The sequence below is a fragment of the Doryrhamphus excisus genome, chromosome 5 (assembly GCF_030265055.1).
Source record: "Doryrhamphus excisus isolate RoL2022-K1 chromosome 5, RoL_Dexc_1.0, whole genome shotgun sequence".
NCBI lineage: Eukaryota > Metazoa > Chordata > Actinopteri > Syngnathiformes > Syngnathidae > Doryrhamphus > Doryrhamphus excisus.
Genome location: NC_080470.1, coordinates 25,509,732 through 25,532,027, shown reverse-complemented (window position 1 = coordinate 25,532,027; position 22,296 = coordinate 25,509,732). Strand labels below are relative to the sequence as shown.

Genomic DNA, 22,296 nt, shown 5'->3' with positions numbered 1-22,296 from the left:
ATTGGTTGAAACTAACAGGGCTAACATGTGTCCGTATGACAATAAAGCAGGGTGTTGTTGGTTCCTTTTCATTTGCATTCCTATAGAAAAACAAGTGAGAAAAGAAATTTGTAAGAGGGAATTAAATTGTGGTGTTGTGGTTTATCTATCACCGAACTATGCATGTGTAACGAGCACGTTACATGCAGTTCCTCGTTGTGGTTGTCATGCACACTTTAGGGCAAATACTGTTGCTTTAAACGGACTGCCGCTTATACACTAAAGACGAAGAAAGAAAAAAGCGAAGAAGACGATCCAACATGGCGGTGCCGGCGGGACGGTCTGTCGTATTTGTAACTGGAAACGCGAAAAAACTCGAGGAGGTACAGCAAAACTCCAGTAACGCGTAATGTAGTTTTCTTTCCGAGTGTGTGGAAATTTTAATTTATCGATTGTTTAAATCGGTCGATAGATACGACCAAAAATAACCAGGAATTCTCCCAAGCCATGTTAATCGATTGCCGATTTCGTTTTGGTCCCACAGGTGATTCAGATTCTGGGCGACACGTTCCCCTACAAACTTATATCAAAGAAAATTGACTGTAAGTAAGATGTATTGAGGTAATAACACTCTCAATAAACGATTAAACATTCTATTCAACACGCAATTAAGAGTATTTTGATGTAATTTTCTGCTAGTGCCAGAATACCAAGGGGAGCCAGATGACATTTCCATACAGAAGTGCAAGGAGGCTGCACGACAGGTACATTCACTTCATTTACATCACTTACATCAAAAAAAGTTTTAAAGACCCAAAACTGCACATATAATTGGTCTGAAATGGTCATCGTATGTCTGTGTACAGATTGATGGCCCAGTCATAGTGGAGGACACCTGTCTGTGTTTCAAGGCACTGGAAGGCTTGCCTGGCCCTTACATGTTGGTTATAAAACTATTTTTCTAGACGTTAAAGCTTAAAATAACTAAATTCTTTGTTTTGTAGAAAGTGGTTCCTGGATAAACTCAAGCCAGAGGGTAAGCATTAGAAACCGAATCATGATGTTTTTGTCACATATTAAAGTCGCAGCACCAATATCTTGTCCTATGTTCCATTCAAAGGCTTGTACAAACTGCTTGATGGATTTGAGGATAAGTCAGCATGGGCCCTCTGCACCTTTGCATTCACACCCGGAAAAGACCAAGAGGTGGAGCTCTTCAGAGGAATAACACAGGTCGACATTTTCTTTCGACAGTCCCTCTCAAATCTTGCCGTTTTGTCTTAATCTAATATGATTTGTCTCTTTAGGGCCACATTGTGAAACCAAGGGGACCCAGAGACTTTGGATGGGATCCCTGTTTCCAGCCAGAAGGCTATGATAAAACGTAGGTTGTGCTTGTGCTTTGTTGCTACCCACCACAGGGGGGACCCAGAGATTGAGGGCACAGTCACACTAGGCTATTGTCCTGTGCTGGACCGTCCTGGCCCCAACTGTCTTGTTTTTACACTGAGCATTTAACCCACAGCTCGTTTACTTGTCCCATCAAATCTATTCTGCTGCAATTTCCCACATAGTGCTACAGGCCAACAGCCTTGTCATTTACAAGAAAGTCATCACCATTTTTTTACAACACAATACATTGTTGCCAGGTATTGGTTTGAGGGAGCCTGGTTCCTGCTTTAAAGTGTTGTAAAAACACACGATAAAAAAATCGCAAGTTTGTTGACGTGTATTCTAACATTTGCATCGTCTTCCTTGTTTCCAGGTACGCAGAGCTTCCCAAAGAAGTAAAAAACTCAATTTCTCATCGATACCGGGCGCTAGCGGCCATGTCGGAGCACTTCTTGCCAAACGGCAAGAGGAAGAAGACAGACAATTGAGTTGTCATGTTTGGTCATACAATGTTAAGAATCTACTGCAAGTGAGCAATTGTTATTTCCTCATAATAAATATCTCTTTACTGCTTTTTTTAACATGTCTGTTATACTTATATCATGCAGTGGTGAAAATATGCACTGACCTAAGATGAAACCATGTGAGAGTTTAGCTTCCACCATGGAGCATAAATCATACACACCGATGATGAGAGCAGCAGATTGCGGCCTTGAGTTGGCCAGGGAAGATAATGATTGTTCAGGCTGCATGGATGGACAGATGGTGTAGGGAGAAGACACAAGTAGACCTAGTCCAAACAACAGTAATAACAGAGTTAGAATAGTAAATAAACCCTGGAATCCCAGTACAGAAAGTACACATTTGACCGGCGAATACCTCCAAGCTGCATCGGTATTGTGAACCCACCTTATAATGAGGGTGTCCAAAGTGTGGCCCACAGGTGTTTTTTTATTGGCCCCTGGCATGATCTCAAATTCAAATGACAGAAAAAGGCATAATTGAACAATGCTGATAGGAATTACAAGGCTGTCAATCGATTAAAATAATTAATTGCAATTCATAAAATTTGCAATGCACACATTGTGTTTACATTAACCCATTAATGTTGAAATCCTTAATTAGTAATAAACTTCGCCACCTACAAAGTTGACACATGACTTTAAAAATACTGTTTTGTCCTTACTCTTTGACTTTCTAGTATGTATCCCTTCCTGGTTACTTTTGACACAAGACTCTTGGGATTCTGGGCCTGCATTGCTAACCGAGCATAACCACTATAATTTATTTTTATTTTTTTAGAAGTTCCACCTACTCACATACTATCCAAGATGATGCCCGGCAGACAAAGGTTTGCTATTTCCATACTATTCATTCATTCATTTTCTACCGCTTTTTCCTCACGAGGGTCGCGGGGGTGCTGGAGCTTATTCCAGCTGTCTTCGGGCAAGAGGCGGGGTACGCCCTGGACTGGTCGCCAGCCAATCACAGGGCACATATAGACAAACAACCATTCACACTCACATTAATACCTATGGACGATTTGGAGTCGCCAATTAACCTAGCATGTTTTTGGAATGTGGGAGGAAACCGGAGAAAACCCACGCATGCACGGGGAGAACATGCAAACTCCACACAGAGATGGCCGAGGGTGGACTTGAACCCTGGTTTCCTAGCTTATTTCCATCCTAGTTATTAGCAATTAACATTAGCACCTGCTTGGTAAACTTACATTTGTGTATTTGTACCAAACAGCCCGACCATGTCCTACTGTATGTCAGTCAAATTTCTAGCTCTATGTTTATCATCACACTTATCTTCTCTCATCACAGGTACCCGTTCTCATGTGGCATAACCAGAATAAAAAAGTCACTCGGGAAATTTGCTGACATGTGATCATCATTTTGACTTTGAAGCCTATTTTCCCCTCTAAAAAGTTAACTTCAATTTACTTTGAAGGTTCCACTGGATTGCACAGAAACAAGTCCACAGAAAGAAATAACGGCAACACATATGCAATAATAATATAACAGTGGAAATTTAGTAAAATGTTTTTACTAAAAACGGGCAAAGGGGTGAAGGACGTTTTGATGTGGCTTCCAGGAGACAAGACGTACTTGACTCATTCCTGCTGCTTGAAGCTCACATGTCACATATTATGAATAACAGGAAAGGGGGGGAAAACGGTGCTTTGTACTGCATACCAAACCAATGACTGCTGGGTTTTATTTCAAAGTAACTATTAATGGGGGTCAAATAACTCCATATATATTTTGTTTTTAACCAGGATGACTTAGGGTTGGAGCTAGTGGACGATGGGAAGAGTTGACCTGAACCACATTCCAGAGGGTATTATTCAACTTTAAAACCCAAGGGAAATCTCTCTGTAAGACACCCACAGCTCTGTGACTGTGATCTGCATTTTATTGGCTGTTAACTCTTATTTTTTAGGACTGTATGAACACTGTGGAGAGATGCGTGTGTGGACTGTCAGAACATACATAATCTAAGAGTTATTCGAAAATGAATTGAATAATGGCTTGATGTCTGCATCCTGCTGCCTCGGGAGACAATGGTAGCGACCACGTAATCAAGTTTGTTGAGAGCAGTCCGATTCTGGAATCACAGGCTCTGACGCAGATGTGGCACACAAAGTCAGACGGCTGGACAGAGGCCTGGCTCTTCTGTTTTATACGTTCTCCTGACTCCTTCATGCACAGTGTGGTGCCAGCAGCTGCGATCAGCTTCCACGAGTTCCCAACTATTTGGATCCATGTCTACCAGCTTCATATCTCATTTACAGAGACCCTTAGAGTGTGGTACTGGGCAACCTGTTGGGCAGTGACCCGAGGTTCGCTCGCCATACAGGAGGTCCTTGGGGATGCATCCATCTGTCCTACGACATACATGCCCAATCCAGCTCATATGGCGCTGGCAAAGTGTGAGGAAAGTTTGAAAGTTCTGTTCACTTCCTAAATAACAGTGATGAAAACAAACGTCTACAATATGCTCTCCTGTAATGCAAATGAAATATTCACCATTATCTGCTTCAAAATGCACGCACACCGTCAAAAGGTTTTATGGAAATTAGTAGCAAACGTCATTGAAAACAAGCACAAATGTGAAACAATACTGGAGCAATTGCATAACGTATCAAAGTCGCATAAACTATGGGACATTGATGATGAAAGACAATAGGTTTTATTTTAGTTAGTAAAGTGAATTTTAACCTTTTGGTTGATGAAGAATTGGAGGATTCGAACGGAGGGCCACCTGCAAGTTCTATCCGAACAGTTCCGGGTTGTGCAGAGTCAACGACCGTAGCAGGTGCTGGAAGTCTTCCACAGTCCACGGTTGTCCACCAGAGACACCCGCCGCTGCACTGCTGCTACCGGGGTTGATCCTCTGCGGGTCGTTGAACGTCACCAGAACTTCTGTGTCGAACTGTGGAAGACGGAACACAGCCAGGTGGATCCTCACCATATTCCTCGCTTCTTCGTTAAACTTGGACACACATTGGGTACCAGTGAGCACCCATGCGCAGCTGCACGCCGACAGGGAGAGCTCGGGTTTGTGTAAGGGGACCACACTCGTCACCTCCTGTGCTTCAGGGTGTGAGGCGGCATTGCTGCCCGCGATGTCCTCAAAGTGGTACCGGGCTGCCTCCTGGTCCTCTACGTGGGCTTGGTACTCCAGCAGCTCCACGATCAGGCTCTGGTCGGTGTGAGCGTGGACGAACACCTCCTGGTTGTCCGGAATCTCTCGGAGCTTGCTGACGTCCGCGGCGCTTTGAGGGATAACGGCCGAGAACGCGCCTCCGAAAAGTGGGCGAGGTTCATTGATGGACTGCATGTCAAGACCACCAGATTTATTTCACAACTTAATGCCCAAGAAGGTTGAAAATGTCCTCAAGGTATGGCGACATGCTACACGAAATAGTTGCTTTGATTTTTCCGGGTAGGCTTTCTTCTTCTTTGTAACAGACTCTTAATGGTTGCACTGCTGCCACCTACAGGTGAGACGAAAAGAGGCGCGCTCGAGACCTCAAAGTGGGGTGTGCATAGGTTAGTGCTTCTCAGACCGTTTTCCTGGTTTCAGTTTCAAATCCCGACTGGGTACCTGGTTGCCCTGCTCTTACTCATGGGTTGACCTGTCCGTAACTTTTCATTCTGTTAAAATTTGGTTCACTCTGTCGAAGCATGTTTCGTTGTGTTGTTCTATACATCTAACGCAGCTCAGCTAGGAAAATATAACGTAATAATGATATAATAACATACTGTAACATCTGCCTCCTTCCAGCTGTTGTCTGCATTCACTTCCTGGTCAGGTGACCAGACGCCAGCTGAGCTAGCAAGCTATCTGTCATGAAGCAGCGGACTATAGGCTAACATCCACAACCATGATCCTCTCATTGACGCCTCATCCTCCGGATATCGTTTGGTGAATCCTCGCATCGCGGTCTCCTCAAAGAACCACCACGAAACTCTTACGTTGACATCAAAGCGTGAGTTGGCCTTCGTAGAGGTTGCGTTCTGTTTCTGTGCCAAGGGAATACAGGCTCGGTAGCTCACAGCTACCTTAGCATCTATAGCTTAGCGGGTGAGGTGGCTACGGCACAGCAAAAGAGGAAGGCAATTTGTTTTGTGCCCGAAAGGGTGTTTTTGTCCAATTTTAACCAGATTAGGTAAATCTTGTGAAACATTTCTTATTTATAATGTAAAAACTTAGCTATGTGGTCGGGATGTTGCCATTTCATGGACTCGAGTGGTTTTCTCTAACCAACAATGTTAAGAAGCGTCAAGCTATTATTTTAGATTGTAAAGCAGCCGTCTTCGCTTTACTTTTCTTGTATTTAAATCGTTTATGTGAAGTCATTGCACCTTTCCTTTCACTTATTTCACATGTGTCATTGGAGGGCAGGCACTGCAGGCTTTCTCTCCAGCAGGTGATGTAATTGATGCCTTGCCTCAAATTGAAGTTGTTGATCAATAAAATCACCTGGTTTAGTGACTGGCTGGAAAGAAAACCAGTAGTGTCTTGGCCCTCCATTGGACAGGTTTGACACCCCTCAACAGTCCCTGCAATGATAGATTCTGCTGTGCATGTTCTGTTCCCACTAAAGCCTAAATTCTGTCCTCATGTGGACCATTCCGTCCCTTCCTGTCTTTCTGTCTCTTTATGCTTTAGCAGCTTCTGTTCTCTCTGCTTTCTGGAAAGTACTTCTCACTAAAGGCCAGTTTCCAGTTGCCCTGCCAGAATTGGACACGGGGAGAAAGCCACAGTTTCAAAACTGAACTGGATTCAATGGTATATGTTTTATAGTCAGCCGGAGCTTAAAGTATGTTTGGTTACTTTGAGATTGAATAGGCTTGTTCATGAAGGCATGTTTGAAACAAAGGTACATTTTGAAGTCATTTAAGATAGCACATATTCAAAGACAGGGCAGTAGAAACAATAGAAATAGTCTGCTGCCATCACAAGCCTGTTCTATCTATCCACGCATGGTTTGCTTAGTAATCAACCTTTCTGTGCTCCTGCAGAGGGAGCCCGAACGGGAGGAGCAGCCCAACGCCGATATGCCCCCCAAGTTTAAACGACACCTCAATGACGACGAGGTCACAGGATCCATTCGCAGTGAGAGGGTGAGAAAGAGAGAAGAGTGGACTGACACAACAAAAATGATGATGTGTGCATGAAGGTTTTTTATGGACACGCTCACCAGTCTGAAGATCACAATATATTTAGAAATAAGTTGTTATCAAGACGACACAGAAGGCTGTGAATCACACAGTCCACTTGTTAAATTTGCTTGAAATAACCACTTCCGAATGACGTTCATGCTAATAAGAAATTCCCCCCCACTTGTCTCAGCATGTTATAAGGCACACGCATCCACATCCAAGTGCATGAAATGAAATCAAAAGCCGCTCTGTTGTTAAAGAAGGCATTGCATGATAATGTTTTGTTCCATCAATTGCCCTCCACCATCATGCATGTGATGATGTATATGACAAACGGAGGACGCTCACATAATCCCACCCCCTTTTCTGGGCTCTGTTACTATCTACAGTGTGCTGTAGATCCTCCATCAGCCTTTTGTTTGGCATCTCTGTTGTTCCAACAGTGCCTGGAGGAAGTGTCGCCTAAATTCTACATAATCTCATGGAACATCCCGTAATAATGCATGTGCCATGTTTAGATAAACCCACGACTGAGAGGCCATTTTTTCCTCTCCCAGCAACAGCAAATTTGTGTCCTCTCGTCCAATAAGAAAGCAAGCCACGTTGGGAAAATTCTCCTCTTGTTGTGAGGAATTTAATGCACCTGTCCTTGCTAATTCACCATGAATAGCGTGTGGTGTCTGGTGGCGCTCCTTCTTTTAGACTGTCGCTGTTGATACATACACACACATGTTGACTTGCTATGTTCACTTATATCTTTTGATATAAGATGAGGTGAAGACAGAAAGTCATCAAAATAAAGCCACTTAATATTAGGTTAACCTCCAATACTAAAGCTGTGGACAGTGTGCCTTTTACAAGGAAATAATGCTAACTTTATATGAGCTATCATTTCAACCGTATGTTTATTGTGTATGCATTTATGACAAATAGCATATTTTGAATCAGGCTAAACTAACCAAAATAAGTGCTTATTTTAAAGTCTATAGAGAGCTTTGTACCTTTTTGTGTTAACAGAGGAACCTTTTGGAAGAAGACTCTGATGAAGAGGAAGACTTTTTCCTGTGAGTTTCTGAACATGTTCATACATTTTATAGAAATAGCTTAAATTTGTAACTATTCATTTCTCACCACGTAACTGCCTGATGATATTTTATAAAACACTGATTTGTTTCCTACCTGTTCACCAGGCGGGGGCCCACAGGACCCAGATTTGGACCCCAGAATGACAAACTCAAACAGTGAGTCCAAAACACATTCCTCAGTCAGTGCCAGAGGTCAAATGTTGTGTGTTCAACACACGAGCTAGCTTTTGGTGCCTGTTTATGTGTTATATAACCAAGCTTGTTGTGTTTACTGGCGACTGCAGGTTGTTAGCGCATTGTGTAAGAGGGACCCCTTCTCATGCATGTTATTGTGTAACCCCGTCCCCCTCCTCTTTGCTGCCTACCCCTCGCCCTTAACACAGAGGATGTTGTGTACGTGTGGACCACCCCAGAGTTTATTCTTGCTTTCGTCACTTGTTGTCAATGTGCTCCTTAGCCATTGTTGTTGACCCATGTGGTCCTCAGGGTGCAGTCACAGGTGGATGAGGTGATTGATGTGATGCAGGAGAACATCTCCAAAGTGATAGAGAGGGGCGAGCGTCTCGACGACCTGCAGGACAAGTCAGGTGAGTCACTTCCAGACTGCAACTGAATGGGTGCATTTTGATCACTTGACATTTTCATGTGATACGACTGAGAATGTTGGTCGCATCACACGCCTCTGAAATAAATCATCAATTATTCTAAGACATTAAAATCTCTATTGTATATCGTTTATATCGCCCATATGTATGTTCATAAATAATTTTGGGCATCTCACAAGGACCCTCAATAACACACATGCCCACACTCCTTGTGGTCTTTGATCTCCTCACTCACAAAGACATTTGACTCTTGCCCGTCTGTAGCATCCGCACAGCAGCCAAGCCGGACAACAGAGCACATCTGGAACACATTGGCATGCCTTGATTGTTGTAGGTCACCCTCGGGCGCAAAGTGCAGGTGCACTACTGCAAACTGTGTGCGCGACCCTTGCAGTTTGACTCCATGTGCCTCTTCCTGCTTTCGGGCAGTAACATTCCTCAGTAACAGGAGCCTCATCGCCTTTCTATAGTGGCAGCAGGCTAGCGGTCACATGCACGTGGAGGCAGCAGACGCATGACAAAGACTCCCAGGAGAGCTTCAGTCTTGGACAAGGAACCTTGTTGGCATGCCAGTGAGCTGTAACCGTCCTGTTAGCATGTGTAAACAGCACGTTAACAACAAGAGGTATCCAGGCGACGGTGAGCGGGAGGACATGACTGAGCGTTGAGTAGTGAGCAGGAAATGTGTTTTTGTTCTGTTGTGTATAAATTGACAACGTGTGTGAGCACACTTTCATGTGTTCTGGAACTTTTACGTAACTCAGCATCAGGATGTCTGAGTCACCTCCAAGCAAACATGATACGCCACTTGTCTTTTTTCTTTTACCTTCCCTGTTCCTACAATGTTTTTTCCTCTTCACGTGTCCTCATATGCGTTTTTTCCAGAAAGCCTATCAGACAATGCATCGGCTTTCAGCAGCCGAGCCAAACAGCTGCACAGGAGGATGTGGTGGAGGGACATGAAGGTGCGTTGTCGTCCACTGTGTATCATGGTCACTGGTGATGAGCATCACAAGGGATTGTTTGGCTTGTCTTCCTCAGATGAAGATGATCATCGCTCTGGTTGTGTTGGGTCTTCTGCTCATCATCATCAGTGAGTATCCTACATACACCTGTTTGATTTCCTAGAAGGTGGGTTGATGTGCTTTGGGCCTCAGCTTTGCTTTCCCAATGACCCAGTGAAATACATGGTTGTTGTCTGCAACAATACATTAGTCACTGTGGCGCTGCTTGCATAGCACAAAGACACACTAGCAGCAATGGCCACCCTCTGTCCCTGCACAGTCTTATCCTGAACCCGCAACCATCCATTCCAAAGCCCAAATGAGCTCATGTCCCCACACACCGATTTTTTACATACAAAAAACAAAACGTGTTATGCTTAGTCTCCACCACTTCTGGAACCCCAGATCCAGCAGGGAGAGTTGGAAGAGATGTTTGTCTGTGATGGGCTAGAAAGGCAGAAGCCCAGGAAACCAACTCCTCAACTGGGCCCACAACCTCAATGAATGACAGACCACTAGATTATCAAAAGCCCAATTTTAAGCACAACCTATGTTGACTTTTGACTATTTTAAAGGGTATTCTAATCAATTCTTGTCTCTTTCTTGCCCAGTTCCAGTGATTCTGCGGTATCGCTAGTCTATTGAGGAGGAGGATGACGGACGATGCTTCTCCCTCTTCATCTGTGGGATCTTTGTGCATGGTCCTCTCCAGCTTGGATCATGCCAACCAAACAGTCTCCAACCCACATCATTATAGCATAATTACTACTTTTCACAGCAGCACAACAACAAAGAGTAAGGTCACACAATAGTGAGCTGTCACTGTCCACCCTCACCAGACTCCAGTGTGTGAACCCTTTGGGTACACTACTACTGCCTCGCAGAGTAAAACTTGAATCCTTATCTGTGACGGCCATCTTGTACTATTTTAAACAGGCCTGCAGATGCCCCTCCAACGTCTGCCCATGATTCCATCACGTGCGTGCTCTCTCAAGCGGATGCAGGGTGAGCACGTGCACGTTCTGTCGTACAAAAGCAATGCAGCGTCTGAGATGCATCTTCTCACTCTTGATCCCAAACGTCTGCCATCGTCGTCCTTAGCCAGTTAGCAGGGCTGCATCAAAACCAAAACCTCCAGGTTATGAATGTTTCCGGGCCGGCTTGGTCACCCCTTCTCCTACTTGCTGCAGATGGTCGAGTTTGGTCCAGTAGTGCTTCTAGTTTTGTCTTATTTCTGCTGTGATGTATGAAAGGTGAGGGACACGTCACCTTCTCTTCACCTTAGCATTCCACAGGTCATATTGCGAGGAATTTTCAATTTCAAGCTGTGAATAACTCCAGATTGTCATGTTATTGTTCTTAATTTATTTGAAGCTGTAAATATTGATTCTGTAAGATGACACAATACTTTGGCATTCCAACCCTTACTTTCCCCCCCCCCCTTCCTGAAATAAAGTGCTTTTAAAGGTCTGCTCACCGGTTTTATCTGGTTTGAGTGAGTCGCCAGGCCCAGGCTTGAGGAGGCCATCCAAGCCGTAAAAGATGGAGGGACAGGTTGGAGGAACATGTGAAGAGGGGGGGTGGGCAGGAGATGAAGAAAAATAAGTCTGAGCTGTCCATTATATCCCCTCATTAGGTCAACATTTTATTGGGCTGCCACTCAGCTGCCAACATCAACTTCTCACTAAAACTCAAGAGTGTGTCAGACCTCCTCCTCACAGACCCTCACCATCGGCAGATAATTTGACTCACTTTGGTTTATGCAGCAGAGGGTATTAAGATTTGAAAGAACAACTGTTAAACACATCTACCGCTTCACCGGCCTGTTAAAACATGAATAGTCTTTGATTGATCAAGTGGAGGTTGTGACCAGCGATTCAGTCCCAAGTGCAGCAGAGCAGGAGAATAAAAACGTCATTCTATAAATGTCTACATGAGGGGATATTTTCATCCCGCCCACATTGGCAGCACAGGATGTTTTGGTGCTCTGTTTGAAGGCTCAGACCAATGACTTCAGATTCCGGGCATAGCGGCGGTTACGTGAGTCACATGAAAGGGAATCAAACTCACAAGATGATGAAGGAGAGGACAACGGTGCCAAGCTCTGTTAGTCAGCCTGCCGGGAGGAAGATCTAGGCGTGTCAGTAGCTGGAAGTTAAGAAAACAAATCTTCAGTGAAAGATACTTTAAGCCCTTTGGATTGGGTTTATCAAAACAACCATGGTTTTAACGCTTAATCCTGCACTCCCTTTTAACCACTTAGTTTCTGCTTGGTTCACTTCTCCAGCTTGCGAAGGCAACCACATTTTGCTTACAGCCAACAATGACAAATACTAGTTTAAGAGTAATAAGACAGCTGGGATAGGCTCCAGCATGCCCACGGCCCTCGTGAGAATAAGCGGTAGAAAATAAATGAATCAATGAAGATGCAGTGAACTGCTTAGTAGTCACTCTTAGTCATGAAAATTATCTTAATCCCAAAAACACAATCAGCACACACCAGCTGATGTCATGTTAGTGAGCCTCTGCTAAACAGTCTGGAATCAGTCTGGTTATAAAGGTTATAAAGCCATTTCTAATGCTTTAGGACTCCAGCGAACCACAGTGAGAGTCAGTATCCACAAATGGTGAAAATATGAAACTGGTGAACCTTCCCAGGAGTGGCCCGCCAACCAAAATACTAAGAGCGTAGTGATGACGCATCCAAGAGGTCACAAAAGACCCCACAACAACATTCAAAGAACCGCAGGCCTCACTTGCCTCAGTTACGGTCAGTGTTCATGACTCCACCATAAGAAAGTCACTGGGCAAAAATGGCCTGCATTCAAAGGCAAAACCCACCGCTGCACAAAAAGAAAATTAGAATTCATCAAATGTTTTGCCAGAAACCATTTTGATCTGAAACATCTTGAAATGAAAGACCAACTTTCTTACATACTTCACATGTAGGTGGTCACTGTCCTACTATTTTGTGTGTATTGGTCGTGAAGTCACAAGGCAACCAGCAACAACTCCAACAAAAGGAGCCAGGAGGATGAGCATTTTGCCCGCCGTGGTTTATCTATCTGGGATCCAATCTTTCATCGTGCGACCCGGCTGAAAATAAACAGGATCACAGTGGCTATCGCATGACGCTAAAAAGTCAACGGCGCTTCAGCTTGAGAAGAGATGAAGAGTGGCAAATCCATGCTGGCAAGTAGGCTAACAGGGCCTCACTGAGAGGGGGGGCAACGGCTCCTGGCAGCCCCCTCATGTTGTATTAAGCAGATTTACTGAGGAGGGAGTCTGCACACACACAAAATGGAAAAAAGCTCTACATAGCTGAAATATAAATCAATGACAAATTACTGTGATTAAATTTTCTCGTGAGGGCCAAAAAATAGTAAGCTGTGGGTTTTAATGGCCCCTGGGCCGCACTTTAGACACCCCTGCTTTAGGGACACAGGCAAGATTCTGACAAACGTAATAAATAATCAATATGAGCTGTTGTGTTTCGCTGGCAGGCCCATAAACATGCAATGCAGCCTCAAAACACGAAGCATCCAATTATATTGTTGTTTTTCTTTCAGCCACCAGAGGGCATTACTGCATGAGCTCAGTGCATGGTTGTTGAATTATCGGTGAGAATTGCTATCCCAATACTTTTGTCCATATAATGTATTCTAAGCAGACCAAGGGGGCTCGGTTCACGCTGTAACCACCTTAAGGTGACTCGCGGTAATCCACAACCCTTCAAAATGACACCCCTGGAAGCGGATGAAAGGTGACACCGGCCCCCTGCCCCCCAAAAGTAACTGTATCTCAACTGTCTTCTCAGCGATAAACCTCATCTAAATTCCCTAGAAGGCATGGGAATGACGACATAAAAAACGTTAAAAACACATAAAAAAATAAAGGTTTGTTTGGTTTTTGGAGGAATTAAAAATAGAACATGCTGAAAAAGCCAGGCATCCCCTCCTTCTCCTCCTCCCTATCCATCTTTCTCCACTCCCTCCCTCCTTTACACCTCTGCCACTCTTTCCCTCCTTCCTAGCAAACCTTCTGGATTGTATAAATATCAGTGAGAGCTTTGAGGAGAGGTCAGTGTAAGTGACTTGCACAGAGGAAAGACAACCTCGGCCAAAGACAACATACATACAAAAAGCACCTGCAAGGGGGCCAAATATTGCCTGACAGTTCCCAAAAGAAGTGGACTTCCTTACCTCCGTCATGTTCCTCCTGCTCTGCCTTGTGGGGCTTCTGGCTCAAGGGGACGCTCAGGACCACGCTGCCCTCTGGAGGGGGAACGACCGCAGCGGGCGATGCCAGTACACCTTCACCGTGGCCAGTCCCGCTGAGGCCAGCTGCCCGCAGACTGCAAGCCCAGAGCTGGAGGGCTTCAAGGCCAGACTCTCCCTGCTGGAGGCGCTGGTGTCCAGGCTCACTGGAGGCACCACCCAGCCTGGAGGCCGGAGCCAGTCGGGACTTCAGGAGACGCTGACCCGCACAGTGGGCGAGAGGAACCTGCTGCAGGGGGAGAAAGAACGCCTGGAGAGGGAGCTGGGTGGGCTTCAGCGCCGCATGGAAGAGACGCTGAGGGAGATGGAGAGGCTGCGGAACAGACCCTGCCCACCTCAGAGCCCCGTGGTGCCGCCCAGGGCTGGAGGTAAGAAACACAACACCATGGTCACTCTTGTGGTACTTTATCAGGCGGGGAACCTTTTGTGGTTGCCTAAACAGGAGTTGAAAACAGTTTTTTGTGAAGCAACTGTCACTTCAAGCTTTTTATGGATCAGAAAGCATGCCAACATTTTACTGGCAAAGGGTAACATAAAAATATCATTGTTGTCATTAGTTTTCATGTATATACAATTACACATACATATTCTATGTAGTAAGAACAATAATACTGATAAATGAAAATTATTATGATAGTATAATTAGGAATTATTTATTCATTTTGGAATTAGAAAATATTAATAATTATAAAATGTACAACCAAAATTGTGATATTTTTGAAAGTTATGGTTCTCCTAAACCTAAACAAAGTACATAATAAAAATAATGCATGTCATACCACAAATAATCCCTGTCAACCAACCTAACTATGGATTCCTGATTTATCAGCATTGCAATACTATGTTCACATGCTTATTTATTGCTTAAAATTCAAGTACTATAAATTATTTTCCCTTTTTTCCGCTCTGGTGGTTCATTTTGACCACCCAGCAAGATAAACTTGAAAGTCTGCACCCAACAGGGAGAAGAAAGTGTTTTAGTGTGGACGTTTCGATGAAAACATACACACAAATGTCAAGTTGCGTACTATTTATGAGTCTTTATGACATGGGGACTTCCCTTCACATGGCGAGCAGGGTGTGAAGTGTTAGGTTAGGATGTGGCCGCGGTGGGGGCCTTGAAATGCAACCTGGAAGCAAAGGTTCCAAGTGCAGGTCTTTTAATGCTGCCAGGCGTTGAGGGTGCATACATGCTCCACACAAGATATTGTATCTCATGGCCAAGAATGTTAAGTAAGCTCCATGATTGTGTTTGCTGAGGCCAAACATCCATTTAATTACACCCCACCTCCCCCATATTAGTCTGCTTAGTACCCCCAAAAGGACCTTTTTTGCCTTAGCCTGCAGTCATGAATCCTTCCTCATGTTTACACCTGCAGGCTGAACCACATGTACAATGCATCACACAACTTTCAACAAAGACACAATTCCATGAACTCAGTCGCTACATATTATAGTCGGCAGTCGCTATATCGCAGTTCAAATATCGCACCAAGTGATCTATTCTAAAAAAAAATGCATATTCAAGAAAATTGCACTTATTCTTGGTCTAAATTAAGCATCTTCAAGTATAAGTATGAAAATGGCCAGATGAACTAACTAAATGAACTACAAATACAATGCAGAAGGAGCATTCTAATTGTGAATGTAGTATTTTACATCAGCCACTAGGTGTCAGTAATAGCTTGTTGAGACGGAACAAGCATTTGTTGGAGGTTTAAATTATCTCACAACATCCATCCATTTTCTATACTGCTTATCCTCACTAGGGTCAAGGGTATGCCAACTTCAGGCGAGAGGCGGGGTACACCCTGGACTGGTCGCCAGCCAATCCCAGGGCACATATAGACAAACAACCATTCACACTCACATTCATACCTATGGACAATTTGGAGTCGCCAATTAACCTAACATGCATGTTTCTGGAATGTGGGAGGAAATCGGAGAGAACGAACACACACAGGAGAGAACAAACAAACTCCACAAAGAGATGCCCAAGCGGAGAACTGAACCCAGGTCTTCCCGATCTCCTGACTGTGTGGCTTACATGCTAACCACTTGCAAATAATAATTGTAATAATAACACAAGCTACTGCTGGCGCCATAACCCTCACCAAGCTAAAACTCAACTCTGAACCTCCAACATCACTTCCTGTCCTCCACACATCTGTCCGCCCACAACTAAGGTCCCCGAGGTGAACACATTTACCGTGACACTACTTGTCAGCACGACAGAAGTATTCAATTTGAGACACAGTCTTGCTCTCAGTGACTGACAAGTAGTCCTCCTATCAATCATTAGGAAATCAAAAATCTCCCACATAGTGCAGTTATTGGTCAGGCAATATGTCAATAATCACATGCGGCACAGTGAGCGTTTGTAACATGTCACACTTCATGTAGTCATCAGTTTTTGCACACAGCAATTTGACTGGCGTGAACTTCATACAGTCATTGATCAATATGCAGCACAGCGACTGGTCGTAATATCTCAGAATTTATGCCATTATGGGTCGGTCACAGCATAGTGAAAGGTCTGCATTTCATGCAGTCGTTGCTCAGTCGACATGTCAACCATGATGTACTCCCACTTTATGTAGTCATGCTTCAGTCTACACTGCGAAACCCAAATATGGTCTGTCAGGACGTCAAAATCAGGGCTGATGGAGGGTTTTAGGTCCACTGAGAACCTTTGGTGTTCGTAAACAAAGGTGGGGGCACATCTGGGGCATGTGCACATTGGGGATTAGGCTAAATAGCAGGTTATGGCTATTTAGCCGCAACGATGAGGAACGGCTATGTCCATTAATCCCTGGGTTTTGCCTCCTGTTTTTCATACTCCTGTTTTTCATCTTCCTTTTATCCGTGCCCCCTCATCATTTCTTGTTTGCGTGACTCCATCATCCCTACCCTCCACATGCAAACCATTAAAAAAATAGGCTTTCTGCATCATTAAACCCCATTGTGCGCGCCACACTGCCGCTGCACGTGCGCAACATCAGCGTGCAACGTGCGTTTCGCTTTGTTTTTTTGTGGAGGAGCATACACAACTTCACAGAGGATGGCGTGAAGGTGCAACGACGTAGCGGGCCAACCAAGTGGACAGCGTGGGGGCGCCACAGGGGTGTCATGAGTGTGTCATGTCACCTTCCGACTGACTGTCTCCACAGCAGCTGGGAATGTGCTCGGCGGGTGTCCCTTTTCTGCTGTCACATTCCCTGCTGTCATTGCTGTCACACTCCGTCACCAAATACACTTTTATTCATGTGTAGACTTGGTCTGCTAACTCCTTCGTACAAATACATAAAATAAAATGACACTTACTATCATACTATCAAAAATGTCCAGACGATAACAATATAAATGTCAGGGGCTCCCATAGTGTGGGTCGTGGCCATTTGAGGCCCACAGTTCTTTTTTTAATGCAAATAAACCAAAATGTTTTAACAATTACAGCAAAACTTTGGGAAAGAGATAAAAAAAAGTAAAAAGAACAAGTTTCAACATTCCAAATGTCAAAATGGTTAATTATTCTCAACAATTGGATGAACTTTGTGTGTCTTCAGGGTCGGGCCCCGTGTCTCACCTGATGGCGCGTCCCAACAGGCAAGGTGACAGCAGCAGTTTAAGAGGTGAGTCCACTGCCGTAGCGCCACGCCTTCACCCTCAAATCAACACAACAGCAAACGTGTGGACTGGTGGATGTGCTTCCGTGACAGATTCGGCATGGCAGCGGGGACACGCCGGCTTCCAGGAACTCAAGGCCGAGGTGACCGAGGTCCCTGCTCCTGAGGAGTACACAGGTTTGGAAACTGGACTTGTATCTGAAAAATGAATCATGAAATATACAGTAAGCACAGTTGAAGCTTTACAGTATAAGTCCAGCCATCCACTTTCTATACAGCTTATCCTCACTAGGGTTGCGGGCATGCTGGAGCCTATCCCAGCTGTCTTTGGGCGAGAGGCGGGGTACACCCTGGACTGGTGGCCAGCCAATCCCAGGGCACATATAGACAAACAACCATTCACACTCACATTCATACCTATGGACAATTTGGAGTCGCCAATTAACCTAGCATGTTTTTGGAATGTGGGAGGAAACCGGAGTACCCGGAGAAAACCCACACACAGGGAGAACAGATGCCCGAGCTGGGGATCGAACTCACCTAGTTGTGTGGCATGCACGCTAACCACTCGTCCACTGCCTACCACATGTCTGCATATCAATTATTATTAGACTAACCTCCGTGCTGATTTACATGTTAATGGTGGGGCATGGCGTTGTTAGCAACTGGGAGTCAACTTCCTGGCTTATAGGGAGAAAGGAAGCAATCGTAATGAAGCAAAACACAAAATAAAACACCAGTGGCAGCACTTTGATGATGACGTCTCTGACCCATGTTTCAAGTCACCCCTTCCTTTGCTCCCATGCGTTCACCCGTCTGACCCGCAAACATGACACCCCCCCCCCCACACACACCCACACCAGTAACAAAAACACCCCCATGGTGACAGTCTCAAAGCAAATACTGCTATTTATACTGCAGCATTTGGGAGAGAACACCAGCCTTGTGCGCCATGGCAACAGGATGTCTCACTCTGATGACTTTGACGACATGAAAGTTCCCACCTAACTCCCAAATCCTACACCTGAGAGCAAGACTGTGTTTTCAGTCTTATCGTATTCCCGACAGAGTCACTTTTGAGTACAGGGTGTTCTTCTTCATCCAGCTCAGTCAAAAACTAAAACATGAAAACATGGACTCTTTTAAACCAGTCACTTTCTCCCTCTTCTTCAGGTTGTGGTGTGCTAGTGTCAGTGGCTGAGCCTGTCACTCATAGGAAAGCCGATAGCATCGTGGGAAAATACGGGGTCTGGATGCAGGACCCTGAGGCGGTGGCCCCATATGGGCCCAACATGGCATGGCGCATTGACACAATCGGCTCTGACGTCAGGCAGATGTTTGGATACGAAGACATGGAGCAGCTTTCTAAGGGTTTTCCCACCAAGGTGGGTGTCAAATACCGTACAACAGTTCTGCCTCAATCAGTAAATGGGTGTGTCACCTTGGTCCTGCAATAATTACCATAATTGCCACTCTGACGGTAGATTAGCATAGCACATAGCAGGATAACATAGATGATTTGCAGGTGAGTGAGTGCTTTAATTGATCGGGCTGCAGATCTTATTCGAGAAGTTTGTGGTACTAATGGGTCAAGTATGCAAAAGCAGTATTGGGCCTCAAAAAATATATCTGCATAAAAGTCTGAAATTGATGCCTTTCTTCCAATAAACACTATAATAAATCAAGTATTTGAGGAAATAAGGTGTTCTTCCAATACAAAGCTGATCTGAGATTGGTGCTGGACAGGTTCTGCTGCTGCCGGAGCCACTAGAGAGCACAGGCGCCACCCTGTACCGAGGCTCCCTCTACTACCAGAGGCGCCGCAGCCGCACACTCATCCGCTTCGACCTGGCATCAGAGAGCGTGGCGGCCCGCCGTGACCTCCCGCACGCCGGCTTTCACGGTCAGTTCCCTTACTCGTGGGGGGGATACACTGACATCGACCTGGCTGTGGACGAGCAAGGCCTGTGGGCCATCTACTCCACCAGCAAGGTCAAGGGCGCCATCGTGCTGTCGCAGCTGGACCCCCATAGCCTGGAGGTGAAGAAGAGCTGGGAGACCAACATCAGGAAGAACTCGGTGGCCAACGCCTTCGTCATCTGTGGCCGTCTGTACACAGTGGGCAGCTACACGGCACCCAACACCACGGTCAACTACGTGTATGACACAGAGACGAACCAGGGCAAGACGCTCGCCATCCCCTTCAGGAACAAGTACCGCTACAACAGCATGATCGACTACAACCCGACACAGAAGAAGCTGTTTGCTTGGGACAACTTCCACATAGTCTCCTACGACCTGCGGCTGGGACGCCCCATGGCTGCCTGAGGCCCGCCGTCCCCCAGAGAAGTGACTTTGGCTCCCCTGGTCTCGCTTCAAAGACTCAAGATCTTTATTTAGGGTGCGCGGTGGTTGAAAGCCAACAGTATCCATACTGTATGTAAGAACAGCAACCACAAGGGGGCGATGTAGACCCTCTAACTTGCTGAAGAGGAATTATTTTTGTACCGCTTTGAGTTAGATATTTGTTTTGTTTATTTGTGATTAGATATAAGCAATGTCCACATTATCATGGGCTTTTCTTGTAAAGAAATTTATTTTTTACAAAGGCAATCAAGTTCTTCCAAAAATCATTTTTTATTCTTCATCTTGAATAATGTCTCAGTGTGTTTTTTGACTCTTTGCTAACTTTTGTGATGTTGTGTGGTTTACATGTTAATGGTGGGGCATGGCGTTGTTAGCAACTGTGGTTGCCATTGTGTGTTTTCTGGAAATGATGGCCTCATGGTTTAAGAGTTACTGTTGCTTTACTACAGACAATAATTGCTGCGTATTTGTGGACATAGCAGTTCATGTTCCCTCTCATTTGTCAATTTGCTCATTTGCCAATCAACAGACCGGTGTGCATGTAAGAATATACAATGTACAATGTGTGAACTAGGTGACATAATCACATAATATATAAACGAAATATAGAAAATACTCCACAACAGGTTTTTAATGGTCTTTTCCTGTGCATACCATTACATTGCATGTATTTCGACACTGCAGCCAACTAATGTACATTGTTGTTGAAATAAATACGTGTTAAAGTACACAGTGACTCTTACGAATAATTCAAGAATACTTCGTCGTAATTGTACAACAGCTTGAACCCGTTTGTGCCAACAAAGCCGCCATACTTCTGGTAGCTAAGCTAGTGAACGCACGCATACTTGCAAACTACTTGTTTTCACATAAACTCTAAACACTAAACTCACAGAAAACAAATACATGTATCAACACACTTTCAGAGCAAGATTCAGAAGTCATTAAATTACCTTTAAATTTAGATCCGAAGCAATGATGCCAACGGAGAAGCGAGCGAGGAAGTTGGCGCCTCGTACTGAATTAACCCAGGTGTCGCGGTGCATTCTGGGAGTTGTACTATCTAGGTGCCTTTTGCGTTAAATGTGACCGTAATTACCTGGACAACTTCGTGTGCGCTTTACAAAATTTACAAAATTTACGATTACTTACTATTGATTGATTGATTCATTCATTTTCTACCGCTTTTCCTCACGACTATATTTCTTTTAAATTACCTCCCGAGTAAAAAGCATAAGAAAATTGTAAAAAAAAAAAAAAGTTGCTATTGCATTCTGGCCTAAGATAAGATAAGATATGCCTTTATTCGTCCCTCAGTGGGAAAATTGCATTGCACAGCAGCAAGAGAACAGGTAAGCAGTACAAAATACACAATATAATAATAAACAATATAAACAACCTAGATATTAACAAATTAACAACTTTACCCAGTATTTTAAACAAAGTATTACAGTTTGCACGATAATATGAAATATGAAATGAAATATATGACCAGTATATACACGATGAGATCTTGTGAATTAAATATGAGTCATTATAAAAATACACATAGAAGTCATAGAACGTCTTAAGGAGTGCCCCTTGCACTCCAAAAGACCTCAGTCTCCTGAGCAGAGTCTGCTCAGACCCTTCTTGTAAAGTGTGTTTGTTGGAGGAGTCCAGTCCAGTCTATTGTTGAGGTGAACACCCAGGTATATGTAAGATGTCACCATCTCAATGTCCATTCCCTGAATGTTCACTGGTGTTGGAGGAGAGTGGATGCGCCTGCGGAAATCCACCACCAGTTCTCTGGTTTTACATGCAAGAACATGGTTGTCACAGTGCTCCCAGGTTTCTCCAGGTGAGAGAATGCTGTGCTGGAGGAAGATGACTGCGTCATCCACCCTCCATCGAAAGACCCACCAGGGTGTGGAGATCGGCAAGGATCAGTTGCTCCAGGGTCTTCATCAGGCGTGATGTTAATGCCACCGGCCTGTAGCTGCTGAGGTCCTTGGGATGCGGCGTCTTAGGGACAGGAACCACACAGGATGTCTTCCACAGCCATGGTACACTCCCCAGCTTCAGGCTCTGGTTGAAGATGTGCTCGACAATCTTGCACAGCTAGTCCGCACAGGACTTCAGGAGCCTGGAGCTGATGCCGTCTGGTCCCGATGTGTGAGGGTCAGATGGAGGTGAGGAGGTTGAGCTGATTAGCTGAGCAGTGGGAGGTATGGGTAACTAGAGATATTTTAGTAGCCCCATTTTTCTTTTCCTGTTCATCTACTTAAAAACTAATATTTA

General features: G+C 44.7%; 4 protein-coding genes and 1 long non-coding RNA gene across 15 annotated transcripts; 3 read left to right on the top strand and 2 right to left on the bottom strand.

The window, feature by feature from the left end:
* The first annotated feature begins 58 nt into the window (after window positions 1-58).
* On the top strand, window positions 59-1,950 carry itpa (inosine triphosphatase (nucleoside triphosphate pyrophosphatase)). The gene is made up of 8 exons (XM_058073123.1): window positions 59-362; window positions 524-581; window positions 679-743; window positions 846-919; window positions 984-1,015; window positions 1,100-1,212; window positions 1,287-1,363; window positions 1,745-1,950. Exons 1-8 carry the CDS (start codon window positions 300-302, stop codon window positions 1,857-1,859), a joined length of 597 nt encoding a protein of 198 aa, XP_057929106.1. The 5' UTR covers window positions 59-299; the 3' UTR covers window positions 1,860-1,950.
* Window positions 202-5,844, bottom strand: rangrf (RAN guanine nucleotide release factor). Of its 2 annotated transcripts, XM_058073127.1 has the most exons (3): window positions 4,602-5,844; window positions 2,281-2,342; window positions 202-2,161 (listed from the first exon to the last, which is right to left on the bottom strand). In XM_058073127.1, the coding sequence occupies exon 1, from the start codon at window positions 5,221-5,223 to the stop codon at window positions 4,654-4,656; it is 570 nt and encodes a 189-aa protein (XP_057929110.1). In that variant the 5' UTR covers window positions 5,224-5,844; the 3' UTR covers window positions 202-2,161; window positions 2,281-2,342; window positions 4,602-4,653. The 2 variants fall into 2 exon arrangements, with proteins under 2 accessions (XP_057929110.1, XP_057929107.1); XM_058073124.1 differs by lacking the exons at window positions 202-2,161; window positions 2,281-2,342 and adding an exon at window positions 2,363-4,302 and having other exon boundaries at window positions 4,602-5,843.
* On the top strand, window positions 4,570-11,213 carry vamp4 (vesicle-associated membrane protein 4). Of its 8 annotated transcripts, none has more exons than XM_058073118.1 (11): window positions 4,570-5,284; window positions 5,387-5,435; window positions 5,671-5,875; window positions 6,562-6,678; window positions 6,912-7,013; window positions 8,070-8,116; window positions 8,243-8,293; window positions 8,624-8,724; window positions 9,628-9,707; window positions 9,784-9,835; window positions 10,358-11,213. In XM_058073118.1, the coding sequence occupies exons 4-11, from the start codon at window positions 6,676-6,678 to the stop codon at window positions 10,381-10,383; spliced, it is 462 nt and encodes a 153-aa protein (XP_057929101.1). In that variant the 5' UTR covers window positions 4,570-5,284; window positions 5,387-5,435; window positions 5,671-5,875; window positions 6,562-6,675; the 3' UTR covers window positions 10,384-11,213. The 8 variants fall into 8 exon arrangements, with proteins under 8 accessions (XP_057929101.1, XP_057929099.1, XP_057929100.1 ...); XM_058073116.1 differs by having other exon boundaries at window positions 6,559-6,678; XM_058073117.1 differs by lacking the exon at window positions 5,387-5,435 and having other exon boundaries at window positions 6,559-6,678.
* LOC131129497 (uncharacterized) lies at window positions 6,681-21,060 on the bottom strand. 3 transcript variants are annotated; one of them, XR_009129844.1, is made up of 6 exons: window positions 20,970-21,060; window positions 17,610-17,847; window positions 13,949-14,457; window positions 11,817-11,894; window positions 11,224-11,260; window positions 6,681-8,708 (listed from the first exon to the last, which is right to left on the bottom strand). It is a non-coding gene; the product is annotated as an uncharacterized LOC131129497 (long non-coding RNA). The 3 variants fall into 3 exon arrangements; XR_009129843.1 differs by lacking the exon at window positions 11,224-11,260 and having other exon boundaries at window positions 6,682-8,708; XR_009129845.1 differs by lacking the exon at window positions 11,224-11,260 and having other exon boundaries at window positions 6,682-8,708; window positions 13,949-14,385.
* myoc (myocilin) lies at window positions 13,820-20,746 on the top strand. Its single transcript, XM_058073114.1, has 5 exons — window positions 13,820-14,391; window positions 17,590-17,655; window positions 17,743-17,826; window positions 18,823-19,034; window positions 19,396-20,746. The coding sequence occupies exons 1-5, from the start codon at window positions 13,956-13,958 to the stop codon at window positions 19,975-19,977; spliced, it is 1,380 nt and encodes a 459-aa protein (XP_057929097.1). The 5' UTR covers window positions 13,820-13,955; the 3' UTR covers window positions 19,978-20,746.
* Window positions 21,061-22,296: the final 1,236 nt, after the last annotated feature.